The sequence below is a fragment of the Buceros rhinoceros genome, unplaced genomic scaffold (genome assembly GCF_000710305.1).
Source record: "Buceros rhinoceros silvestris isolate BGI_N320 unplaced genomic scaffold, ASM71030v1 scaffold8982, whole genome shotgun sequence".
Lineage (NCBI taxonomy): Eukaryota > Metazoa > Chordata > Aves > Bucerotiformes > Bucerotidae > Buceros > Buceros rhinoceros.
In genome coordinates, this window is record NW_010399479.1 from 37,953 (window position 1) to 59,302 (window position 21,350).

A 21,350-nucleotide genomic window follows, 5' to 3' on the forward strand; every position below is an offset into this window, starting at 1 on the left:
TCCCTACTTGGAAATCTTTTTATACAAGAACAAAAAGACAGTTTCCTTTGTATATAGGGGAAGATACAGGCTTATGTGCGGGAGGGAAGGATCTTAAATAAAACATTGTCCTTTTTCTGCTGTAGTTCAACTGGGAAAATCAATTTTTGGTTCTTCAACTGCAAAGAAAGATCAAAAGGAAAAACTGACAATCTAAACAAAGGGCAAGGTGATAGGGGCTGCCTGCACTCCTGTTCCCTGGTGTGCTTCATACAGGCACTTTTCCAAGCAGAATACATTTACAGAAGAATCAAGGAATCAAGGGTATTTTTTTTCCCTCTGAATCAACAATATTGGGAGTGAAAGTGACCTGAATATAAAAGTAAAAAAATACTGTTTTATATTAATTTTGTGGAGTTCTTTGGTGCTGATACAGGCAGCAGTTCTCACATACATCAGGCTCCTCATTGCAGAATACTTATGTTTTAAAGCATTGTCATTTATTTTACTTCTCTAGAACTGGCCAAAGCTATCACTTTGGGGTTTTTTTAAGCATGTTATGTAATGCAAGAGAGAAAATATTCAGTCCTATATACATTTAGAGTACTGTTATTCTTGCCTAAATGCCATGCTGGATACATATTTGAATCTTCATACAAAAACTAATTTCAGTCACTGCGGAGGGAAATTTTATGGAGATTGGCTTTTCCAAATCATATTTTTACCTTTAATAAATAAAATGTGGTTTATTCTTCTAGGCTAATATTTGCAAGAAGAGGAGAATAAAGTGTCAGCAGGATGAACAGAAGGGATAAGTGGGAAAACTTTCTTTAGAACACACAGACAAAAACCCACCACAAACTGAAAAACAACTTTTTTGAAAAAGACCTCTTGTGAAGTGTATTCATTATCTTCTGCATAAATGTAAAAAGTTGAAAATAATTACAAAATTGTTTGACTTCAACATATTTCCACATTTTGGAGAGACTTACTGTGTAGATGTTGCTTTTCAACGATACTAAATGTTAATTCAAAAGATACTATAAAAATAAACAGGCTGCATCTGATTCAAGGTGTGTCTTTGCGGACAATGTTTTTGTATATATGGTTTATATCAGCATGTTTGGGTCTTTACCCATGCATGCAGAATGCGTTTCCATTTGAAACTCTCTACTTTGGAGTGTCTTGGCATGGTAGAGATGCAAATAACTCTCTACAGAATGCTCATTCCCAATACAGATGGTCTAAAGTTTCAAAACTAGCAATTGTAGCTGCCAACTCTGGAATAGTTTGAAGAATCTGGTGTTCTCAGGGAGGTAATGCTGCGCTGTAGCATTTGAAAAACAGAACCTTAAGAAAATGCTTCCAAATGATTGTCACGAATTACTTGTGATTTATAAAGTTTAGGCCTGTCATTTTTGATCAAGACTTCCTCAAGCACTGAAAAGCTTCAAGACCTCCTCCTTCAAGTCAGGTGTGTTCAAGAAAAGCTTTGAAAAGAAGTCCACTGATTTTAGACCCTAAATTTGGGTGCCTGTGTAATAGCTTTGCAAGGCTGATGTCAATATTTCATAAGCAATAAATATCTGGCTGTGAGTTTGATCTATGTAGATATTGAGCCACTTCAAACTACTTCCAAGTTGTTTATTGTGGAGTTAAATCTTAACTTCTGATGACAAATAGTGTTCGGAATTAGGTGAGTGCTAGGAAGCCATGTAGAAAAGTGATGATAGTAATAATGAAATGTGCCTGATTTTCTGACTGTGCTCGTTTGCAAGTTTTTGTTCTCTGTTTGACTGTTCACTTAATTGATTGTGTAACAGGACAGTTCTGGGAGGTGTGGACAGAAAACTGCCAGCTCTCTCCCTGCTTGGTCTGCGACGTCACGAAGTGGCATTGTGGTACTTTATCACTAGACTTTTTAGTCTAGTTATAGAGGGGGAGCAGAAGCTCACTGTAGCTCTCCACTGAAAGTAATCCTCTCTTAATTTCCAATTTTATTAGTTGTCCTGTTTCTGCTTTCATGAGGCTAGGACAGTTGAGAGCTTTATGAAAAGTTTATTGCATGGAGCACACATGACTAATGCGGGTGGCCAAGGTCAGAGGCTCAGATGTCCTGTTCTCTCCATCAACACCTTTTCTGCGCTGCTGGCTGAAGCTTCTCTCTAGAGCTGCACTGTACAGAGCTATGAAACAACCCATTCCCAGGGGAAATTATTTTACTTCACAAGATATTTCTGGTTCATCACTGATATTCTTCTCTTGCTGCCAGGTCCCTCGTCCCTCCGCAGTTTTCCTCGGGTACAAGCACACTGACAGTGCTTTGCCCAGGGGATAGCAGTCTTCTATGCGTTGTTCTGTCTTCTGCTTTGGCTTTTTGGGACACCATACAGGCTGCCTTCACGGGTGGAGCGTTTCACGTTAAGCAGGCCATTGTTCTGTGACATACAAGGGTTTTGCTTAAATATGTTTGTCTTCTAATAATGTTCCCTGTGCTGAAAGACCAGGAAATTGTTGATACTTCAGCTTTGCTGCAGGCTGCGAGTAGGACCTACCCTTAATTTAGTTAGTGCTGCTGCTTAAAAATTCCTTTAGCAAAAGCAGACTTGGTTCTGCCAAAGTCAGCTGAGGTAATATCAGAAAAGCAGTTTGGTGTTACGGCTGAAAGAAAAGGCATTGTAGATATTCAGTTTCAGATTGGTGGTAATAAAGTAAGAGAAAATTATTGTGTGTGTTATCTGATTTAATTTCTAGTGTATCCAATATGTTTGGCTTTAAAACCCTAGTCCAGACTCTGTGCATCTGATTTACTTTGAAGAAAAATATATTGATATCAGTATAGCTACGTTTGTGATGAATTTGAAAGACAGTCTTTCCTTTTGAAACAATTGGAATTTGTAAAGGAGAAAATTCATAAAGAAGAAGAAAATAGACTGCGTTAAAGTGCTGGAAAAGAAAGAAAAGAACCGTTTAGATTCATATGGGTTTGTTTAGACATGTGCTAATGTGTCTTAGGGGAAAGAATTGGAAAACAATGTTGTTGATAATTACTTTTATATCCTTAATTTAAATGACATCAATGATTGCTCTTAGAAATGTCACTTTAGGATAAGTGACGCTACAGCAAGACATAGCGTTTTAGTAGCAGTGTTTTGTCAGTAATTTAGCAGGTATGGTGTGTTTTTTCAGTATTTGTTGGGAGTTAAAACATCGATGAGGTTTATAATGTCACCAGTGCACAAAGAATGACCTTTAGCCCCCTTTTAGTTAACGTTTTGGGTTTTTAAGGTGCACCTATTTTTTGGTTTTACTGTGGAATTGTTCAAAGTCAACCACTGGGGCTGTGTTACTCTTCTGTGCTTGGGACTCTGTTAACAACCCAACAGTGTTTCTGATCCCAGCTTTGCACTGTAGGCAGACAACGCAGAATTTGAATTCTTCTCCCTCTGTCCCTTGCCAGATAACTCATCACAGTATGACTATAATGAAAAAAGTGTGAAGTTGTATGTCCAGGGTGAATCGGATCACAAAGTCAAGTCTTAAAATTACCTTGTAGGATCGTTGCTCTTTCCTGTGGTTTTACTGGATAGGTAAAGCTTGACATATGAAGCATCGTTGTTTCTTTGCATACCCTTAATCAGCTAATTAGCTACAGGCCTCTTCAGAACAGATCTTCAGGAGATACTTAAATCTATCTCCTGTTAATTGCTGACAATTTGTGCTCACGTGGGGTTACATAGAAAATTACTGTCTTCGTTCAGCCATCATTTATTTTCTTCACCAAAACAGGGTATTTTAGTTTAAAAACCCAGAGACTTTTAAAAGCAATTCTGGAAGGCGAAATGGACAAATGTTTACGACTGTCTTTGGAAAAATGTATCCTGCTAAATGGTTTGAGCTCCTCTTTTATGAAGAAGCATCCGTGGAGAGCTGTTCTGCACCCAGATAGCTGCCGGGTATTTTCTGCTGTTGTGTGTCTGTCCTGTCCTGGCTTGGACTGAATTGTGCAGACCTTTTTGTTGTTTCTTGAAAATCTGAAGCAAATTCCGGAATGAAATGCCCAATGGCGTACCAAGAGAGGAACATGCAAACAGTGGACTGCGTGTGTTGACTCGGCCCCTAATGTGGATGTAACCTTCTATTTCACGAGATACATAAATGTGTGTGTATACATGTGTGTATATATATGTGTGTATATATCTTTCCAGGAAGAAAGATCCCAGTGCCAGGGCTCACTTTCCTATGTCTCCAGCAATGTACCTACAAGATGAGTGATTTAAAACAGACTGTGACTTTAATACAGAATTGCAGGTATTCATAGTGACAGGAAGATCCACACATCGCTCAATAACACGGAAGCTTTTTACAACAGGAACACTCCATTTCTTACACTGTGATGTAGTGTCTAGACGTCTGTATGGATTTGACATTGCCCCTTGATGACTGAGTAGCAGGATACAGTGGTTACTATGTCTGTTTGGCTTGATGGCAGGTTGGTGAAACATTTTAGACCTACTTACTTGTATGTTGTGGAAGTGTAGATTTTGGGAAGAGATTACACTGGGAGACAATGTTGTTGAGCACTCTGTTCTCTTTTCATAGCTAAATTTGTGTATATGTATGTGTGTACCTATGTGTTTTATTATTTCGTAGTATGTGTCTTAGTAGTCAGACCTGTGAAGTTCTTGGGTATGTATCATTCTTGCACAGTAAGTGCTTTTAGGTTCTATTAGTACTAACTGGTGACAGGTCTGACACTAACTGAATATTTCTGTATTTATTTATACAAACACCAGTCAAACTGAGCTCTTTTTAAACAAAGAAGCAGAAAAAAGCAAATTTTTCCACCTCCTTTGTCCCTTTGCTCACCATAATTTTTATGTTCTGTAATTTAAAGCATGTGTGTTTCATTTTAAGTTCTTTTAAATTAGTGAAATCTTTGTGCTGGTCGATCTGCATATATGTGTGTATATATAGAAGTAGTACATAGATGCTAGGGGGAAAAATATTCCTGTGAATTTGAATTTGAAAGGATGTTAGATTTTCTTCTCCTCAGTTTATCTTCAGTATAGCCTCAAAATGTCTTCCCACAAAAGATGGTCTTGATAAAATTGCACTCTTGAGAATTGACAGAGATCATAGCATAAGGTATTTTTGAATGCAAAGATTCTGCAGATTTAAAGATAGGAATATATTTAAAGGGATACAGTCCCCATGTCTTTAAAATTGTCCGTTGATGCCTAAGTTTATAATGTATTTTCTTCGTAATGCTTTTTTTGTAGCACAATCTCCTGTTAGTATTATCCCCAAGTGATGTATAAATGACAAGAATCATTTATATTATGAGTGAGCGCGTTGTCATCTGCCTGTACTGGAGGTGAATATTGCTTTCCAGGTACCCAAGGCCAGCGTGTGCTCTGCACACTCTGGATTCTCATTCCAGATGTTGAAATACCTCTGCCCATCACTTTGAGCTGCAGGAGTCAAAGCAGTTATCCAAGGTGCTTCTAAGGGAACTTCTTCCCTTCTGTAAGTTTTGCTCTAAAGAAGTCCGATGAGGCAGGTAGCCTTGTTATTTCTGTTTAACAGCGAGAGACTTTAAGAGTTTATTGAACTTAAAGTACTCAGGCAGGACTCTCAGATCTAATTGCTCTGCAATCAGCACAGACACAAGGTGTAATGAAGGGCAGAAAGGACGAAGGTGGCTGTTAGGGGATTATTTAGAGCAGCAGCTTAAGTTTCATTTACTTGGAGTAGAATAGTTTCATGTTCAGACAGTTGCATGTAGGCTTTGAATAGAGTGAATTCTTACTCGATGAAAAATGACAAGGTCCTGTAGTAAGTTGACAGGCTCCCAGATCCGAGTCCACTCTCTGACATTTGGACTTGGTTTCTCCGGTGAAGCTCTGTAGATACTTATGCCTGGGTAGGAACAAGCCTGCTAACAAGTCCATGCAGCAGGTAAAGGTGAAGAGTATCAGAATCATGACACACGTTGTGCTACGCAAATCTTCATACAAGTGGTTGTTATGAAGTTCCAGTTTCAGAAGAAAGATCTTAATTAAAATCTTTGAGGCGTACGATGTGATCGATTGGAACATCCAGTGACTAGCGTGGACCAGAAATGTGTGAATGAGGAAAAGGCTGAGGAAGTGTTTGGAGCTCCCTAGACATCTGCAGACATTCCAAAGCTTTATTTCCTTCATGTCATTGCAACCGTATGTATTTTTATGGGCTTTTTTTAGTGCCTAAAGATTAGAAAATAACTTTTAATTGTTTATTTATGAAGCACCATATGGCTCTCTGTAATTTCTGCTTCTCATGGAATGAGGAAAATGAAATTAATTGGAAATCACACTCAGAAATCTATTACTAAGTTAATAGAGCTAACAACTTGTCCAGTGTCCTCAGTGCAGAGCATGTTGTAGCTGCATGTAACGAGCAACTCTCTATTAATTCACAAAGAAAACTAAGGAGCAAAGAGGGGCTGAGAGGAGAAGAGAAGCTGCAAAGTTTACATTATCTTGCTTCCACCAAACAGTCAAAATTGAAGACTTTTGATACAATGGTGTTAAAAAGAAGACATCACCATGATGAAAGACGGTAAAAATTGCCAAGCTATGAAAAGCACAGTGGGACACTTTCCTCCCCACCCCAATTGCCTTTCTCCAATATTTTTGAGAAGTGTCTGCAGATGGTGTGATATGTAGAAAAATATCACAAAACAGGGAAAAAAAATCTAGAAAAAACATCTAAAGGAAGTTACTTGTCCTAGCAGGCTAATTAATATTGTCAGGGATGTGTTGTTAGGGATGCATTCTGAAAGGTTTTATGTTGAACGTCTTGGCGTACTGCTCGTGTGTGAAGGAGTGGTGTAGATTGGTTAACTTTATGAAGCTATAAAAAGAACATTGTTCGGGTAATAAAGACTTGACACTTGGTCTTCTAAACAAAACTTTTTTTTGCCTTTCTAAATTCACCAGTGTGTCGTTGATCAGTGAGATATCCGTTCTATGGAATAATTAAGTCTGAAATATTGAATTAAATATGAACAGATACTTCTGATGGGTCTCCTCTTAACCTTTTTCCAATATTAGATTATTTTGGCATTTGCTTCTATTTCACAAATGCAATGAGTAAACAAAAATAAGAGGAGGATGATAGTACATCCTCTCCCTTGTTAGTTGTGCTTAGTGTATTACTGGTATTACCTGACATTAAGTGATAAATGGTAATACTTACCACAGATGAAACTTCATCTGCCTACAGTAGTTAGTATCTACCAGTTGCCAGAGGGCTAGAATACCTCTTTTTGTACTGCTTAATGCAGCAGAGGGGTTTTTTAGGAAACGAAAGCTGATATCATGAAAACTAACATCGGTAATCCTTAGAAGGGTTTTAAGCAAACTGTGCAAGAAAATGTATACAGGAATAAATATGGTTGTTGTTCTGCTTGCAGTGGTTCAATATTTTAAGTCGGTATTTCTCCATTTATTTAGTTTTTTTTTATTCCATTGTCTCTTGTCATCTTTAAACCTTTTTGTGGTGAGCTTTCTGTTTCAAACTTGGATAACTCTGTTTTCTAGATCTGGAGCTCTGGAAACAAAGGAGCTTTTACTCAGAAGTCTCCTGTTAGTTAACCTGCACTTGACAGGAGTGAAACATCAGAACCTGTTCAGATAGTTTTCTTCTTGGTTTTTCTTCCCACTCAGGGCGCAATTCACTGCTACTCCAGATGGCCATACCTGTTCATCACTTTAGACCCACTTATCTGCCAAAGAACTTAAATGTCACATAGCCTTGTGCAAGCCCTCTGCCCAGCGTCTGTATTACTAGATTTTATTTCTCCATCTGGTTTTACACCTGCTAGCAGATGTCTGGTAGAAGCCATGCTGGAAAAAGGTTGTTTCTTTAAAATGAGATAGTGTTTATTTTTGTTCTGGAGTCTGATACTCATTTCTTCTTCAAATGGGCAATACCTCAGTAAATGAGATGGCATTTGAGTGGTAACTACTCTGGTCTTGTAAATGGCCTCTTTTACAGTAATTCCTATCCCTAAATCAGGGGTTTTTTAAAGTGCAGCAGGTAAGGTGGTGGTGGTGTTTCATGATGGTAGTCATTGGTGTTTTGGTAGATTTTTTTTGTTTTGTTTTGGTTTTGGGGTTTTTTGGGGTGGAGGAGGCAGGTAGTTGGGGTTTTTTGGTGGGGGGCAGGGGCTAGCAAATCAGTGTCATTGTTTACTCGTGCTTCAAAATCAAGGCCAGGCATCAAGCACCTATGTAGAATAGCAGTCCAAAGAAATTCCTTCCAACTTTCTGTCTTTAGCACTACTGAGATAGGCATAAATTCTTATATGTGATCATATTCTCATCCAGATGTTTCCCAGATAATGACCAATCTAACATGATTTTCTTCAGAGGCTCAATAAATTATTTCAGCAATATAGTGAAAACTTTGTACTTAATCCTGCCACGTAAGTTGAATAACGAATCGTACTACTGGAGGGCTTTTTGATACTATTTCGATTCAGATCAAAGTACTGCCAGATGTGCTGTTTTGCGTGTTTCTGTGTTTGGTGTGGATGAATTTATTTATGGTCTGAACAGCAAAATGTCTGGTATCAAATGCAGCCCTACACAATGAATCAAAACCTGAGGAATATAAGGCTAAGAGATAGAGCAGAATTGTTCGATGGTAACTGTCTCTGGCAGAAAATGTTAATTTCGCTAAAAATGTAAATTTTCAGCTAAGAGATGTTCAGTATTTACATCGCTTTGGGTAAAAATGCAAACTATAGAAGAGCTTTTGGTTTGGAGCTTCATTAGGAATTTCTTCCTGAAACGTGTCAAAGCCCCACTCCGGGAAGTATTTATGCATGCACTCAAATGCCAAGCTGGCTTTAGTGTTTGCTTAAACTTAAGCTAATAACTACCTGTTTGATGAAAGCATCAGTTTTGTGTCACTGTAAATTATCGTAAAAAGGAGAAACGACCCCTGCTGCTGGGATGACGAGTACAGTGGCAGCAGGGAGGTCCCCAGGGGCTGGGCAGTGCATGCACGCGTTAAGCTGCCAAGTCATTTTGTCCCAGTATTTACAAGGCAGTAAGAGATGATGAAACCTTTTGAAGGGGCTTGGTCCCGCCCAAGTGTTGGCCAGCCTGCAGAAATTGGGTCTGAACTGCTCCACATTCAGATGCTCCTTTTAGCACATGGCCTGTCTCTCGTGTTTTGAAGGCTGGTGATTGTGTTCCCAGCCACCACTGTGTGATCTGCCCCAAATGTAGCTTTTCTCTCTGTTTTAATGCCTTTTTTTTCTTTTTTAAGGGTCTTGCCAGCATAGGAGGTGTGTATGTAAAGAGTGTGCTCAGCAAAGGACTGAAAAGTCTGTACTTTGAACAGGATTCGCCTGCCGCGTATATTGTGTTATGTATTTGTTAACGCTTCCTGGGTTATGGTGGGAATGTTGCAGTTGTCTTTACTCTCTGCCTGTTCACTTGCTTTTTTACCATGTGAATTCACTGGTTGCTCGCTGTCCCATTTTGTGCTCCGTGTTTGAAAATGTCTTCTACTACAACAACTCTTCTATGCTTAAAAGGGAATTATGGAAAAAAACCCTAACATGTATTCCTCAGTTCTTACATTTTCCGTACCACATACAGATTTTTCACAACCATCTCTGCGGTTCAGTAGTGGATAAAAGAACCAGAAACAGTCAGAGAAAATGTTTTGTCTTTTGTGCCTTACACATAATCACAAAGAATGAAACTTTGAAAGCGTTCCAGGAAAGCCGGTGTGTGTATTGTTGCAGCTAGGGGCGAGAGCAGTGTTTGTTCTGAACGACTGCTTGACTCCAACGCTCCAGATTGCATAAAGCCTCTTCTCTGAATTGCGTAAAACAAATGGTCTTATGGTATTCAGTCAAGAATTCAGGGCATTCTGAGTCTGCTAACTAAAATAGGGTTTACTTAGACAAAAAAGAAGTTTGCAGGATGTTTTGGCAAGGAAAACTTGAAATCACTGTATGTTTAAAAGGTAAAGATGCAAAGAAAACTGTGAGTATATTCATTTCACTGTAGCTTTTGTTTTCATAGTTTAGGGAAAAGGGAAGGGTGGAGAGATATGACTTGCTAAAAGTATGCTAAAATATCAAATTTTTGAATGACAGTCATTTTAGACAGCAAGTCTTGTGATGTCTCTATATATTTCATCTATGTATTTCATATTTATAAGGAAAACAGGTCTACTAAACCGCATGATCTTGCACACCCAAATTTCTCAGTGCATCATAGATTAGCCTGAGAAGTTTCCATGGTGGTGGAAGGTGATAGGGATCACAGCTAAAACACATGGAAAAGAATTCTTTGCTTGCTTTTACACTCTATCAAAGTGAGATCAGCAGAAGGGGAGAAAAATAATATAAAGAATATTGGGAAGTCTGAAAGCTGCAAGAAAGAAACTGGTGTGTGTAACAGCGGAAGAACACTGTATCAGTTTGCTCGAATTGTTCCGTTTTGGTCAGTATTTACTATGCGACTCGGCGTGGAATGCCAGGTTGACACTGCAGGACACAGGAAGGGGCCTCCTCTGTTTCACCTGTAGAATAGATGTTGCCTGAGAGCTGGCAGAAAAAAGCTTTTGCTCACTTGTCAGTAGACTCCGGTGCTCTTCCACCAAAGGAAGAATTTGTTCCTCTCCTGACTGAGTTTTCAAACCATGTCTCCTCTTCAGTTTGTGAGCAAACTGTTTGTGGCGAACAATAGTTTTTCTAAGCTCAGTGTTTGTTACAGAGGAAATCTGTGGAAAAAAAATAATGAGAACTTGAGTTAAAAAAAGAGAAACTGTTGAAGACTGGGAGACATCAGAAATAAGATATCCCGTGGAGTTTTAAACAAGCACGTGCAATGAACAATTTTAACGTGAGAACTACCTTTTTTTAATCCCTACCTTAATGTGCATATTTTTCCATGTATTATGGTGGTGCTGCTGGATCTAGTGATGCTCTGTTTGCTGTATAAGTAATTTATCAGGTTTCACTTAAATGTAGGACATACGAATACTCAATTACTTTTACTCTGAGAAGGTTTAACAGTGCAATATTAAGAGGGAGTTTTAGCTTACCTGATTTTATCTAGCTTTAAAATTTTTATTACTGGTTAAGTGTGTAGTAATGGCTATGAAAGCAATTAATAACAGCAGTGACAGAATCAAGTGACTGACTAATTTATCATTATAGATTTTAATGGGGCTTATAATCTAGCAATAAATATACAATATATTCAAAAGTATGGAGTTACAAAAAGGATGATTTATTTAACTTTAATTCTAAACTAGTCTGAAAACCAAAGATTGTAGGAAGCAGACAGAGAAGAACACTGAAAATAACAGGAAGAGAGCTTAAATTAAAAATAAAGGGCGGGTGGGGGGAATCAATTGTTTAACTTTGTTCCAAAGACCTTTAAGCACACCAATAGTTCTGTAGATGTAGGAGGTGTCTCCTTGTGGACACCTTCTTTTTCCCTTTTCAATCTGTTTACTTGGCAGAGCGTGGGAACTGTCTCAGACAACGGAGGAGCAAGTATTGCTCCCACCTCCACTGCTCCCCATCTTCTGAGAACTCTGGGGATGGGGAGCAGTGGAAGTGGGAGCAATACTTGCTCCCTGGGAAAAGTTGTGTCAGATTTCAGAGCAAGTTCATATAAGAAGAGACTCAGATGTGAAAAATTGCTACAGCAACTTTAAGGTTCAGTCTTCAGTTTGGGAATTAGGCTTTTTTTACCATGCTTTATTATTGGTTTATGTTTATTATGATCTTCCTTGTAGCTTTTATTCTTCTCCTTTCTTGTGCTGAAGTACGTATACCAGAGGGTCTCTGGACAGGAGCATTGTTAAAAAGTAATAAGCACCTGACAGAATCTTGCCTGAGCAGTGTAACAGGATGGCTGAAATTTGGAAAATTAATTATGGCCAGTCTCTCCCGAAGGGAAGCTAGAATCTCAGGAGGTAGCGGTGGCATTAAAACGAGAAAGAAGCAAGCAATGATAATAGAACAGGACAGATGAGATCCCAAAAAGTAGGTTTGCTTACTGTTGGATCAGCTAGAGGCAGATGAAAAAAACCAACCCAAACTTGACCCTTTTGAGGCTTGTAAAGGAAACCCCATGTTTTGGGGGACAAACTCTGAGCTGCAGAGATACAGTTTGGGAGAGGTTATCTAGAGCCCTTAGAGGACACTGGAGCATTGCCTCACCACCGGTGAGGAAGCCGAACTAGTGAATGGCGTGTAGGGGTTCTGGGTCTGTTGATCTCTTTATAGTTCTTGTGCTCTCCTAAATGAAGTGTAATTGCTGTCAGAAAGTGTCGGTAATGTCTGCCTTGTTTTCCTCAGGTCCTATATTAAGACAGCTAAATAATAATGCAGAGTGGGGCGGAAACCTTGCTTTGGGAAAGGAAGCACTGAATTTACTGCTCTGTTTTAGGAAATCGGTGTCCAGCAGAGGGGGTTGGGAGGTGCAGAGTTTGGAGCTGGTTGTGGTTTCATGTATCCTTTCAAGCCCTTTCGGGACTTTGGGAGGGAGAACGTGCTTGAAGACTTCTGCTCATCAAGCACAGCTTAATGGCTTTAGGTAGAGAAAGGTGACTAGCAAAGTTCTTGAAACTGGTTAACACCAGCCTAGTCACTCTGGGCTAGGTCCTCTGCACGTACTGAAGGACGGAGTAGTCTCGTGTGTTTAAAAGTCAGAGTTTGTGCTTACGTTTGGGTCATTAAGGAGTCAGTGCTTCTGCAAGACGTTGATTTGGCGTGCCTGCAGTTTGTCTTCATTGCATGCTCCCTTGGCACTCGGTTGCTCCCACCTATTTTGCAATGTGTACTAAGCTCATTGCAGGAGAGCTCAGAGTATTTTCCAGTGCTGCTGCTACAGCCCTTACGGTGCTGCCAGGGTTTGGAGTCAGCCCTTCTGTGATCAGTTGCCTTACACTGGGGTAAAGCTACACTGATGTAGTACAGGGTCTGCATTTTTAAACGTGGTGCAAACACAAATTAATTTTCACAGATCACCTGCAGACAGAGAAGCCGAGCTGCTGAAGTCGCGTGGTGAGGCAGAAATGTGATTAGGGTTTTGTGTGAGACCTCCTCCCTTTCAGTCCCGTGCTCTCACTCTATAGTGCAGGATTCCTTCCCAAAGTCATCCCGAGTACTCTCTGATATAAAATCTTCTGTTCATAAATGGGCGAGAGTGGGGCCTATTACCATGCAGTCTTGCGCTGTCTGTTCTTTACAGGAGTTTATTTTTGATAAGCTACAGCACATTTTAATATAATTGTTAACATGCCTAATTTGCAATCACACGGTCGTACCAATAATAATGGGAAGTTGTTCACAGGTAATAAATTAACATACCATATAACCAGCAGAACGATGGTTCTCACTGTATTGTTTCATGATCAAGAATTCAGTAGTTAAATATACACAGCAGTGGGCTGAGAACAAGCTGTTCATTTTTGCTGCAAGCAGTACCAGTGGACCAGAGTAATCATAGCTCCCAAAAGCAGGACTGATTTTATTGATTTTAAATAGACTTTCATTATAGAGCTGAGCTTATTCCGATTGCAGGGAGCATCGCTGCCATTTGCATTCACAGTGGTGGCTGAAGGAAGGAGCTGTAGTGTTGAATGCGATGTAGAGGATGCTTGTCCCTCCAAGTGTTAGATTCTGTTCTGCTGAAACATCTGAATTTATTCAGAAGAAAAGTTCTTCAGGCTTTCTTTCCTGTGTGGGTAGATTAAATTTTTTTTTTTTTTTTTTTTTTAGAAATGCAGAAGAAAAGTTCTTCAGGCTTTCTTTCCTGTGTGGGTAGATTAAATTTTTTTTTTTTTTTTTTTTTAGAAATGCAGTTAGACCGAGCTACAGTTGTGAAATTTTAAACTCTGAGGACTTCTCTGAGGAGGAAAGGTCTTGCTTGTTTATTGGCATCTGACTTAGGGGAAAACTGTTTTGCTCTGTGTTTTTAAAGGACTTTGGAATTGTTTTTGTCTCTCGTTTTCTGTAGATTAATGTAAAAAAAAATACAAGTATAAGATCCCGTGAATAAACCATTAAGTCTGAGATATTGATGTATTCAAGTTATAATTAGTTAAGAACACAGGCTGTTACCAGTAATGTGTCATTAATCTGCATGGAGCAGTTTGGGGCTATTTGCTGCTAAATTAGTGACACATAAAAGCAGCCTTTTTTTATTGTTTTGAATGATAAAGAAAATTTAACATTTAAAAAAAAATCTATGCATACTTAGGAAGCAGTCTTTTGTTGTTTGGGTTTGGTTTTTGGTTTTGGCTGTGGTTTTTTGGTTTTTTTTTCTTAGTTTACACAAATTAGTGGTGTCAGTCAATGGACATAAACAGAAGTTAGTAGAAGCCTTAATTACCGAACCCAGTGCTGTTGAAACTGTCATACTGTACTTCATGATGGTGAAAAGACACATTGCTTATGCTGGGTTCTCTTCAAATCCAGTATTTATAACTACACAGCCTTGCTTTAACAGTTTTCCAGTGTTACGACAGCAGTTTGGATGGGTGCTAATAGAAATTAATTGCAGCTTTTTGTTTTTAATGGGTTTAATACTGACTTTACATGCTGCTTTGTAGATTATTTATTTATTTTTGTTAGAGCCTACAAGTGAAGGTGAATTACATCATATATTCCAGCTAAAACAACATTTTTCTTTTGGGGTAGTCTTTCATAACATAATTTGGGAATTCAGGCAGGAGAGAGAATAAAAACTTCATGTGAACAATTCCAGAAATTGGCTCTTTAAATAAAACGGTGACGTTAAGTGGTGAATCAACTTGGTAAGTACTGAATGATCGAGCCTAGTTACTGTAAAATAAGATGTGGCCGGTTTAGTTCATTTTACAGAGCTTGGGCAAATCACTCCTGAATTAAATTGCTTCCTGTTGGTTTCCCCCAGGGCAAGGAAAACCTGTGGTACTGCGCTCTGCTGAGCTGCTGTATTGATTAGTTCTTCAGGTCTAATCTTTACATGGTGATGCTTTCTTGCCAGGGTGTTTGTTTATGTTTTTGATAGTTGTTTTTCTAAAGTTATTCTATTGCCTTGATAGTCCTCTAGTGGATTATAGAAGTGAACGTATTAATTCCTTTCTCTAACTTCATTTGTTGTAGCCAAAGGAAGATAATCAGCGCTCGTGTAGCGTGAGGGTAATGATCACTCACGTAATTGATACCACATATCACTGGCAGCCAAAACTCACATTGTTGGGATGGTTGGCACCTAAACCCTGTCTAATTAAATGCTTGCAGCATCTATTAATGATACTGTGTTAGATTCTTTATCACGGTTGCCATTGTTGTGTTAGAGTTTGCTTCTGCAGGTTGGAAAGTGATTTATAGTTTTAATTCATCTTAATAATTTGTATGCTTAGGAAGCACTTGATATAAAACTTTCTGTTGCATTTAAATTTCCTTGTTGTCTGCCTTGCAGTGGCATGAATAACAGGGAGCCCAGAACATGAATATATTGGAATGCAGGAAGTATTTTCAAGGAGAGGGCTTTTAAGGTTCGGAATTATATAGGTTACATGTTACTGAATGGATAAACATGTGGAGGGGTTTTGCCTTGAAAAGCTTGGAAATCAGATGTCTCTTACTACACTACCTCCAACAGCAGTGTTAAAAATCCATTTCTGTCTTAACACAGGAAAGAGAATTTTTGTTTCATAATGTTTATTCTATGCTAAGATCCAGCTGATAGCAGCTGGAATTGATTATACTGGAACTTTAAAATGATGCTGTGTCAGAGCTGGTCAGCTGCAAACATTGCCACACCTCCAAACTTACATTTAATCATCTGTAAAATACAGATGTGTTACTTTTGTGTAATACGAGACTGGAAACCCTCTGTTTGAATGAAATTATCACTATCCTCTGAGCCACTTAAGCAGTAAATTTGTCAATTTAACAACAAATTTTCATGTTTTCTTGCATAGCACATTGGATTCAAGGTCCAGACACCACTGAAACCAGAGATTTCCACATACTTCAGAAGAGGGTAACCTTTTCTAGGCTTATTGATTTGTTAATATTAGGATCTCAGACTTTGCAAAGTACCTGGCAGTATTATGAGAACCGTGCTCTGTATTAATAAACATCTTTCAGGCACCTGGCAGGTCTTTATGGTTCAAGAAGCTGCTGTGGTACATGGAGCTGTGGAGATCATGACTGGTGGGTTTTGGTGGTTTTTATTCTTCTCGCCTTTTCCTCCTTGTTTTACTCTCTAAGGATGTCAGGATTGCTCCTGTTTGGAAGGTAGGTCTTGGTGCAGTTGCTTTTGTCACCATGTCTTGCTGCACTTTCTTGTTACTAAGATACTGTTATACTCCCATTGTCAAGATTCAAGCGATGCCTCACCAACAGATGAACATGTTTTCGCAGCTACTGCCCTTGCTCTACACTCACCTGCCCTTTGGAGATGGAGATTTCTTCTTCTAGAACCACACCCACAGTTTTTCCTACACGTGTCCAGAGCAAGGAATGGAATTTATTTTCCTTGAGCATTTGTTTGTTGTGCACGTAAAACAAATTATGATCTGATTCATGTTTTAAAAACTGTGCCAGCTTGTAAGCCATCAAACTGTCTGCTGGTTACATGGTTTGTTGGTCAGGACATGTAGTATTAATGGCATGGTTTTGATCTGATGACATATTTATCCAGTGTATATTTAGCCTTTAACTTCCTTGAATAGTTCCCTTTTGCAGGGTTGCTTTATAAAAATGCTGAATTCCCTCGTTTTGTTACTCACTAGTTATGGACAACTTCTCATTGTTTTTTGAAGAGTCTAACCTGGAAATGCTTTTTTAAAGTTATGCTGACAAACTCAATAAATGACACCCAGTAGAATAGCAAGGTGTTGTTCTTTTACAGAGGCAAAGGAAATTGTTCTGAAGGCACAGATTCTGGCTGGGGGGAGAGGAAAAGGGATTTTCAATAGTGGATTGAAAGGAGGAGTTCATCTAACTAAAGAGTAAGTCTTTAAAATTGAAAAAGCATGAATAATTTGCTGCTGTGGTAACAGTTAAGCTGTTTACAGTAACTATGTGACTGTTTCTTTTAATACCTTTCCATAAACTAGCCTCTTCCCTTTGTTTGTAGCCCTAAGATTGTTGAACAGCTTGCTAAACAGATGATTGGGTATAATCTGTCAACAAAGCAAACTCCAAAGGATGGTGTGACAGTTAAAAAGGTAAGATTTTTGCTTCTTGAAAGTTGAGGGCTGTGTTCAGCTGCAATTTTGCATTAATGTGCTGGGGTGTGTGGCACAGGTTTATTTTTTTCCAATGCCCGATTGATGGCATCTAGTTGATGAAAGAAGAAAAAGGTTAGTTTTTCTTTCTTTGTGTGCATGTATTTTGTCTATCACTTTCAGCATACCTAGTGGTGGAAAAATGAATTCAGGTTTGCTACCTGTGTTGAAGGGAGTCCTTTGTCATAGCTTCATCCTTCATCCAGTGCATACTGCATGCTAGCATAGCTGTATATAGCTTTAACTGTACAGGCTTATTGACGTTCTACTTAGAGAAATAGTATGTACGTGATTACCTGTAGGAATAATACTATCGTTATTTCATTCGTCATCAGCTTTGGGCAGCTGTTACTAACAGTAGTGACAGATGGCTCTGCATGGGAATGATCTCACAAAAAAAAAAAACCACCCACCACCAACAAAAAAAAGATGTCCCAAAGGGGTTCTTCCTAACATTGCAAATACAGAGTAAAATGTGGTCGTGGTAGTGGTTCAGCTAATATGTGGTAATTCGTTTACCTGTGATGGTGCACGCTGCCGGGTGCCAAGATTCACTCAGCATAAATATATTGCTCTAAGTAAATGTATTGGCCTAAATGAGAGAAGCCTGGACAGCCGCTTCAGCAAGATTCTCCTTTCACTTTGCACAGTTCTGTAAGGCAGGAAATCCTAGCAATCGCCTGTCTACTATGTATTTTTTTTTTTTATCTCTTGCTTTGTTTTACTGAGCAAGGATCTTCATACAGGTATGTAGGCAAAAGCCACTGTGTAGTTGATGCCAGGAGATAATTTGGCATGAGCTGAAAAGAACTGCAGTTCCCTGTTAATATACTGCGAACAGCTTGGTGTATTAGCATAGAAGGGAGCACCTGTCTGGAAAGATACTGTGTAATGAGGGCTGAGGAAGGTGTGCAGGTGGTTCTTCTCTTGAGGAGCAAGGAGAGCAGATTACCATCACTCCTCATAGTTGTTGTTAAAAAGAAATACTAGATATTAAAAAGAAGGAGCAGTATTACCATTAAGGCATGTCTGTCAGAGACTGATAATATGAAGGATATAAGAAAAGGAGATATGTTGCTCGTGTTAAGGCACTCCGCTTTGAAAAATTTGTGTTGTAAAAGCAAATTCTTTTATCAATTCTTTGGTTTTATTCTTTTACCCTCATTGCCCCACTTTGAATATGTCAGTACAAGAAGTTTCACTCTTTTGTCTGAGAGTTAATTGATTTACATACTAAGTTCTGAAAAAGAAACTTCTAATTGTCTTTGCAAGTGTAGAAATGAAAGAAGGGTATGGGTGCTGGTGGACTTTTTAAATGGATTATTCAAAATACTTACATTAAGATGACTTTTGTAACATGTATAGAAGATTTAATCTGTAATTGCTTTCCTCCTCCTCCACGCATTGCTTGTATGAATAAACAGTGGTCAAGAGTGAGCAGCCAAGTTTAAGGTGTAGTTTGCAGCACTAAACTTCAGGTAGTTATTTTGGTGGTGCAGAGAAATATATAGCACTGATAGACTGGGTGTTTTTCCTTTGCTATAGAGTTACGTGGGAACTCTTCAGGACACAGCTTGTAAGTATTTTAATATTGATGCATGGTAAACCAGTGTGATGCTTTTCACTGGGAGAAGCTGAGCATCCCTAGGCATAAACTTCCATTCCGATTATAGAGTTGACTTTAAAAGCCCTAAGCCAATTCATATCTTCACAAACGTATCTAACAAGGTTAGATATGTTTATATTTTTGGCGTTGAGATCTTGATTCTTGGCCGTTTATGGTAAGAGCGTGCACCTTGGTTTAAGTTAATTAATTGCGTAAGTTTGGCCAATGTTATGTGAATGGTTCCCCATTCCTTCTTAGACGTATAATTTTATACATACTTTCTTTACTAGGTCATCAAAAGACCATTTCCTAGAAAAACTAATGTCTTCTAAAAGCCTTTATCTTTTCCAAAGTTAGCTTACTGTAGGATCTCAAAGATCTAGATTAAAAGCAGCTAACGGAGTTGAGGCGTTCAGATTTGTCAATGCCAAACACTAAAATTTTAATCAAATGACAATCTACAGTAACATGATTAAAAGCAGAAGTTTAGCTGTCTAAGATGTCACTTAATGCAGAGGGTAGTTGGTGCACAGAAAGTGCCAGACAGACTCTTCGAGCTTGCTAAGAGCAGTGGGGAAGCTGAGAATTAGTAGTTGAGCATTTTGTTCTGTTTCAAGGCACATGCTTTCTCTGCACGTGTGTGTAAGTCTGTCTGTATACATGTACAGAAAGAAGATGGCAGTTCAGAAAGAAAAGAAAAGGCATCGGTTTAGGTGTTGTGGGTTGTTTTATAATTTTGCTGTTCTAGAAAGTTTGAGTGAACTCATGTTTTAAAAAATTTAGGTAATAAATGTTTTTCAGAAGGAAAATAGTTAAGTAATTTTCTGTGAGGCAATCAATGAGCTAGTGTCAAGTCAGAGTGGAAGTTGTGTACCTTTTACATGTATTTGTAAGGAAGGAATAAAAGATAGAAATTTTCTACAATTAGGGTAATTATGGAGCAGAAAATGGGAGTTTTCAGCTTTCTTTCTCAGCTTGTGCACTTACTACAGAATTTAAAACGTGTTTGTGCTTCTTTAGATTGATGTTTCTCCAATAAATAGCAGTCTCCTCAGTTCCCTTGTATCATGGAAGCTGTTTTGTGAGTTTACATAAAATCCTCTTATGGCAGCTTGGAATTTGGAGAGCCTGGTAATCTGAGAAGACAGTCTTCTCTTATCACAACAACCTGAGAATTTGCTACCTGTGTTTTCTCTCCAAGCAATAACAGAGTTCACATTTTGAATACTTGATTCAGTGTGAAAGAGCTGTTATAGTTACCCTCATGACATTGGATGTGTGACTTAAACTTTAGGTAATGATGTGTTTTTTGAGAAGGAAAGCTGGAAGCTGTCAGGAAGTTTTAAAGAAAACTGACTTTTCCCCAGGACATTTTAAATATAAACCTGATGTGGTAAATGTGGTAAACAGATAATGATGCTTCACGTTCTTTATCACAAGCAAAACAAACAAAACATGAGAAGAGTCAACAGTCTGTAGATTCAATTTCATTACTTTAACTGTTCATTAATGTGTTTCTGTTAGCTTTGTCATGCGAGCCATGGGTAGACTTTAATATGTTTAAAGACCTTGAACACCAATATCGCTGGCTTTGCTCTGCATCAAAAAGGGGGATGGGGAAGGGAAGTAACTTGTGTTGGGAGAAATGAAAGATGTTGCACAGTCTGACAATTTTTACTCTACAGTAGGCTTGCCTGCTATGAAGTAGTTTTGTGTATTAAAGACAGAAATATTTGACCATGTCGATGTGGTTAATTAGCAATAGTGAGGGCAATCACTCGGGTTGGAAGTAGCAGTTGAAAAAATACCTTATTTAATAATGTAAGTTCCACCTGCTGTGCTTGCAAATGTGTTCCTCAAGACTCAATGAGTGGATTCCCGTCCGAAGTCTGGACCTGATCCTGAGCACCATGGCAACTGTCTGAACAGCGTAGAAAAGATCCAGTAGGACTAGTTGGTTTTATTTGACCGGAGTCTAAAGCAGTGGAATCACTTTTTTCAGATACATTGATGCAGGATATGCATTGAAGGTGAAAACACACATGCAGGTAAAAAGACTAATAGTAGCAAATCAAGGATGCCTTCCACATCTTTGCTTGTCAATTTGAGAAATCTTGGCAGGTAGCCAAGCTATGTTCCTGCAGTTGGTTTTTAGCATCCCTTTATAGCAGCCTAAGATGAGCAGAAGTAGTGCAGTAGTCTTCTGCATTCTTAGTTGTCCTTTTCACCCTAGTTTTGTTTAGTTTGCTTTTAAACAGTCGCTTATTTGAGCTATTCCTTTACATCCCCCTATGTCCTATGAAGAAAGCCAGGTAAGAGTAGAAGGAAATAAAATGACTATAAACCAAATTCCTTTCAAGTCAAAACACCCATGAAGAAACATCGTCTTTCCTTCCATTCCAAGCACAGAGGCTTTATTTAATCCTTGTCTCTTACTTTTTTTTTGCTG

General features: G+C 38.6%; 1 protein-coding gene across 1 annotated transcript in view; it reads left to right on the forward strand.

Annotated features, from left to right (window-relative positions):
* Positions 1-21,350, forward strand: part of SUCLG2 (succinate-CoA ligase, GDP-forming, beta subunit) — a 103,012-nt gene that overhangs the window by 15,413 nt on the left and 66,249 nt on the right. Inside the window, exons 2-3 of the mRNA XM_010131489.1 lie at positions 16,917-17,016; positions 17,145-17,235. Of these exons, the coding sequence (XP_010129791.1) occupies positions 16,917-17,016; positions 17,145-17,235 (191 nt within the window). The remainder of the gene's footprint in view (positions 1-16,916; positions 17,017-17,144; positions 17,236-21,350) is intronic.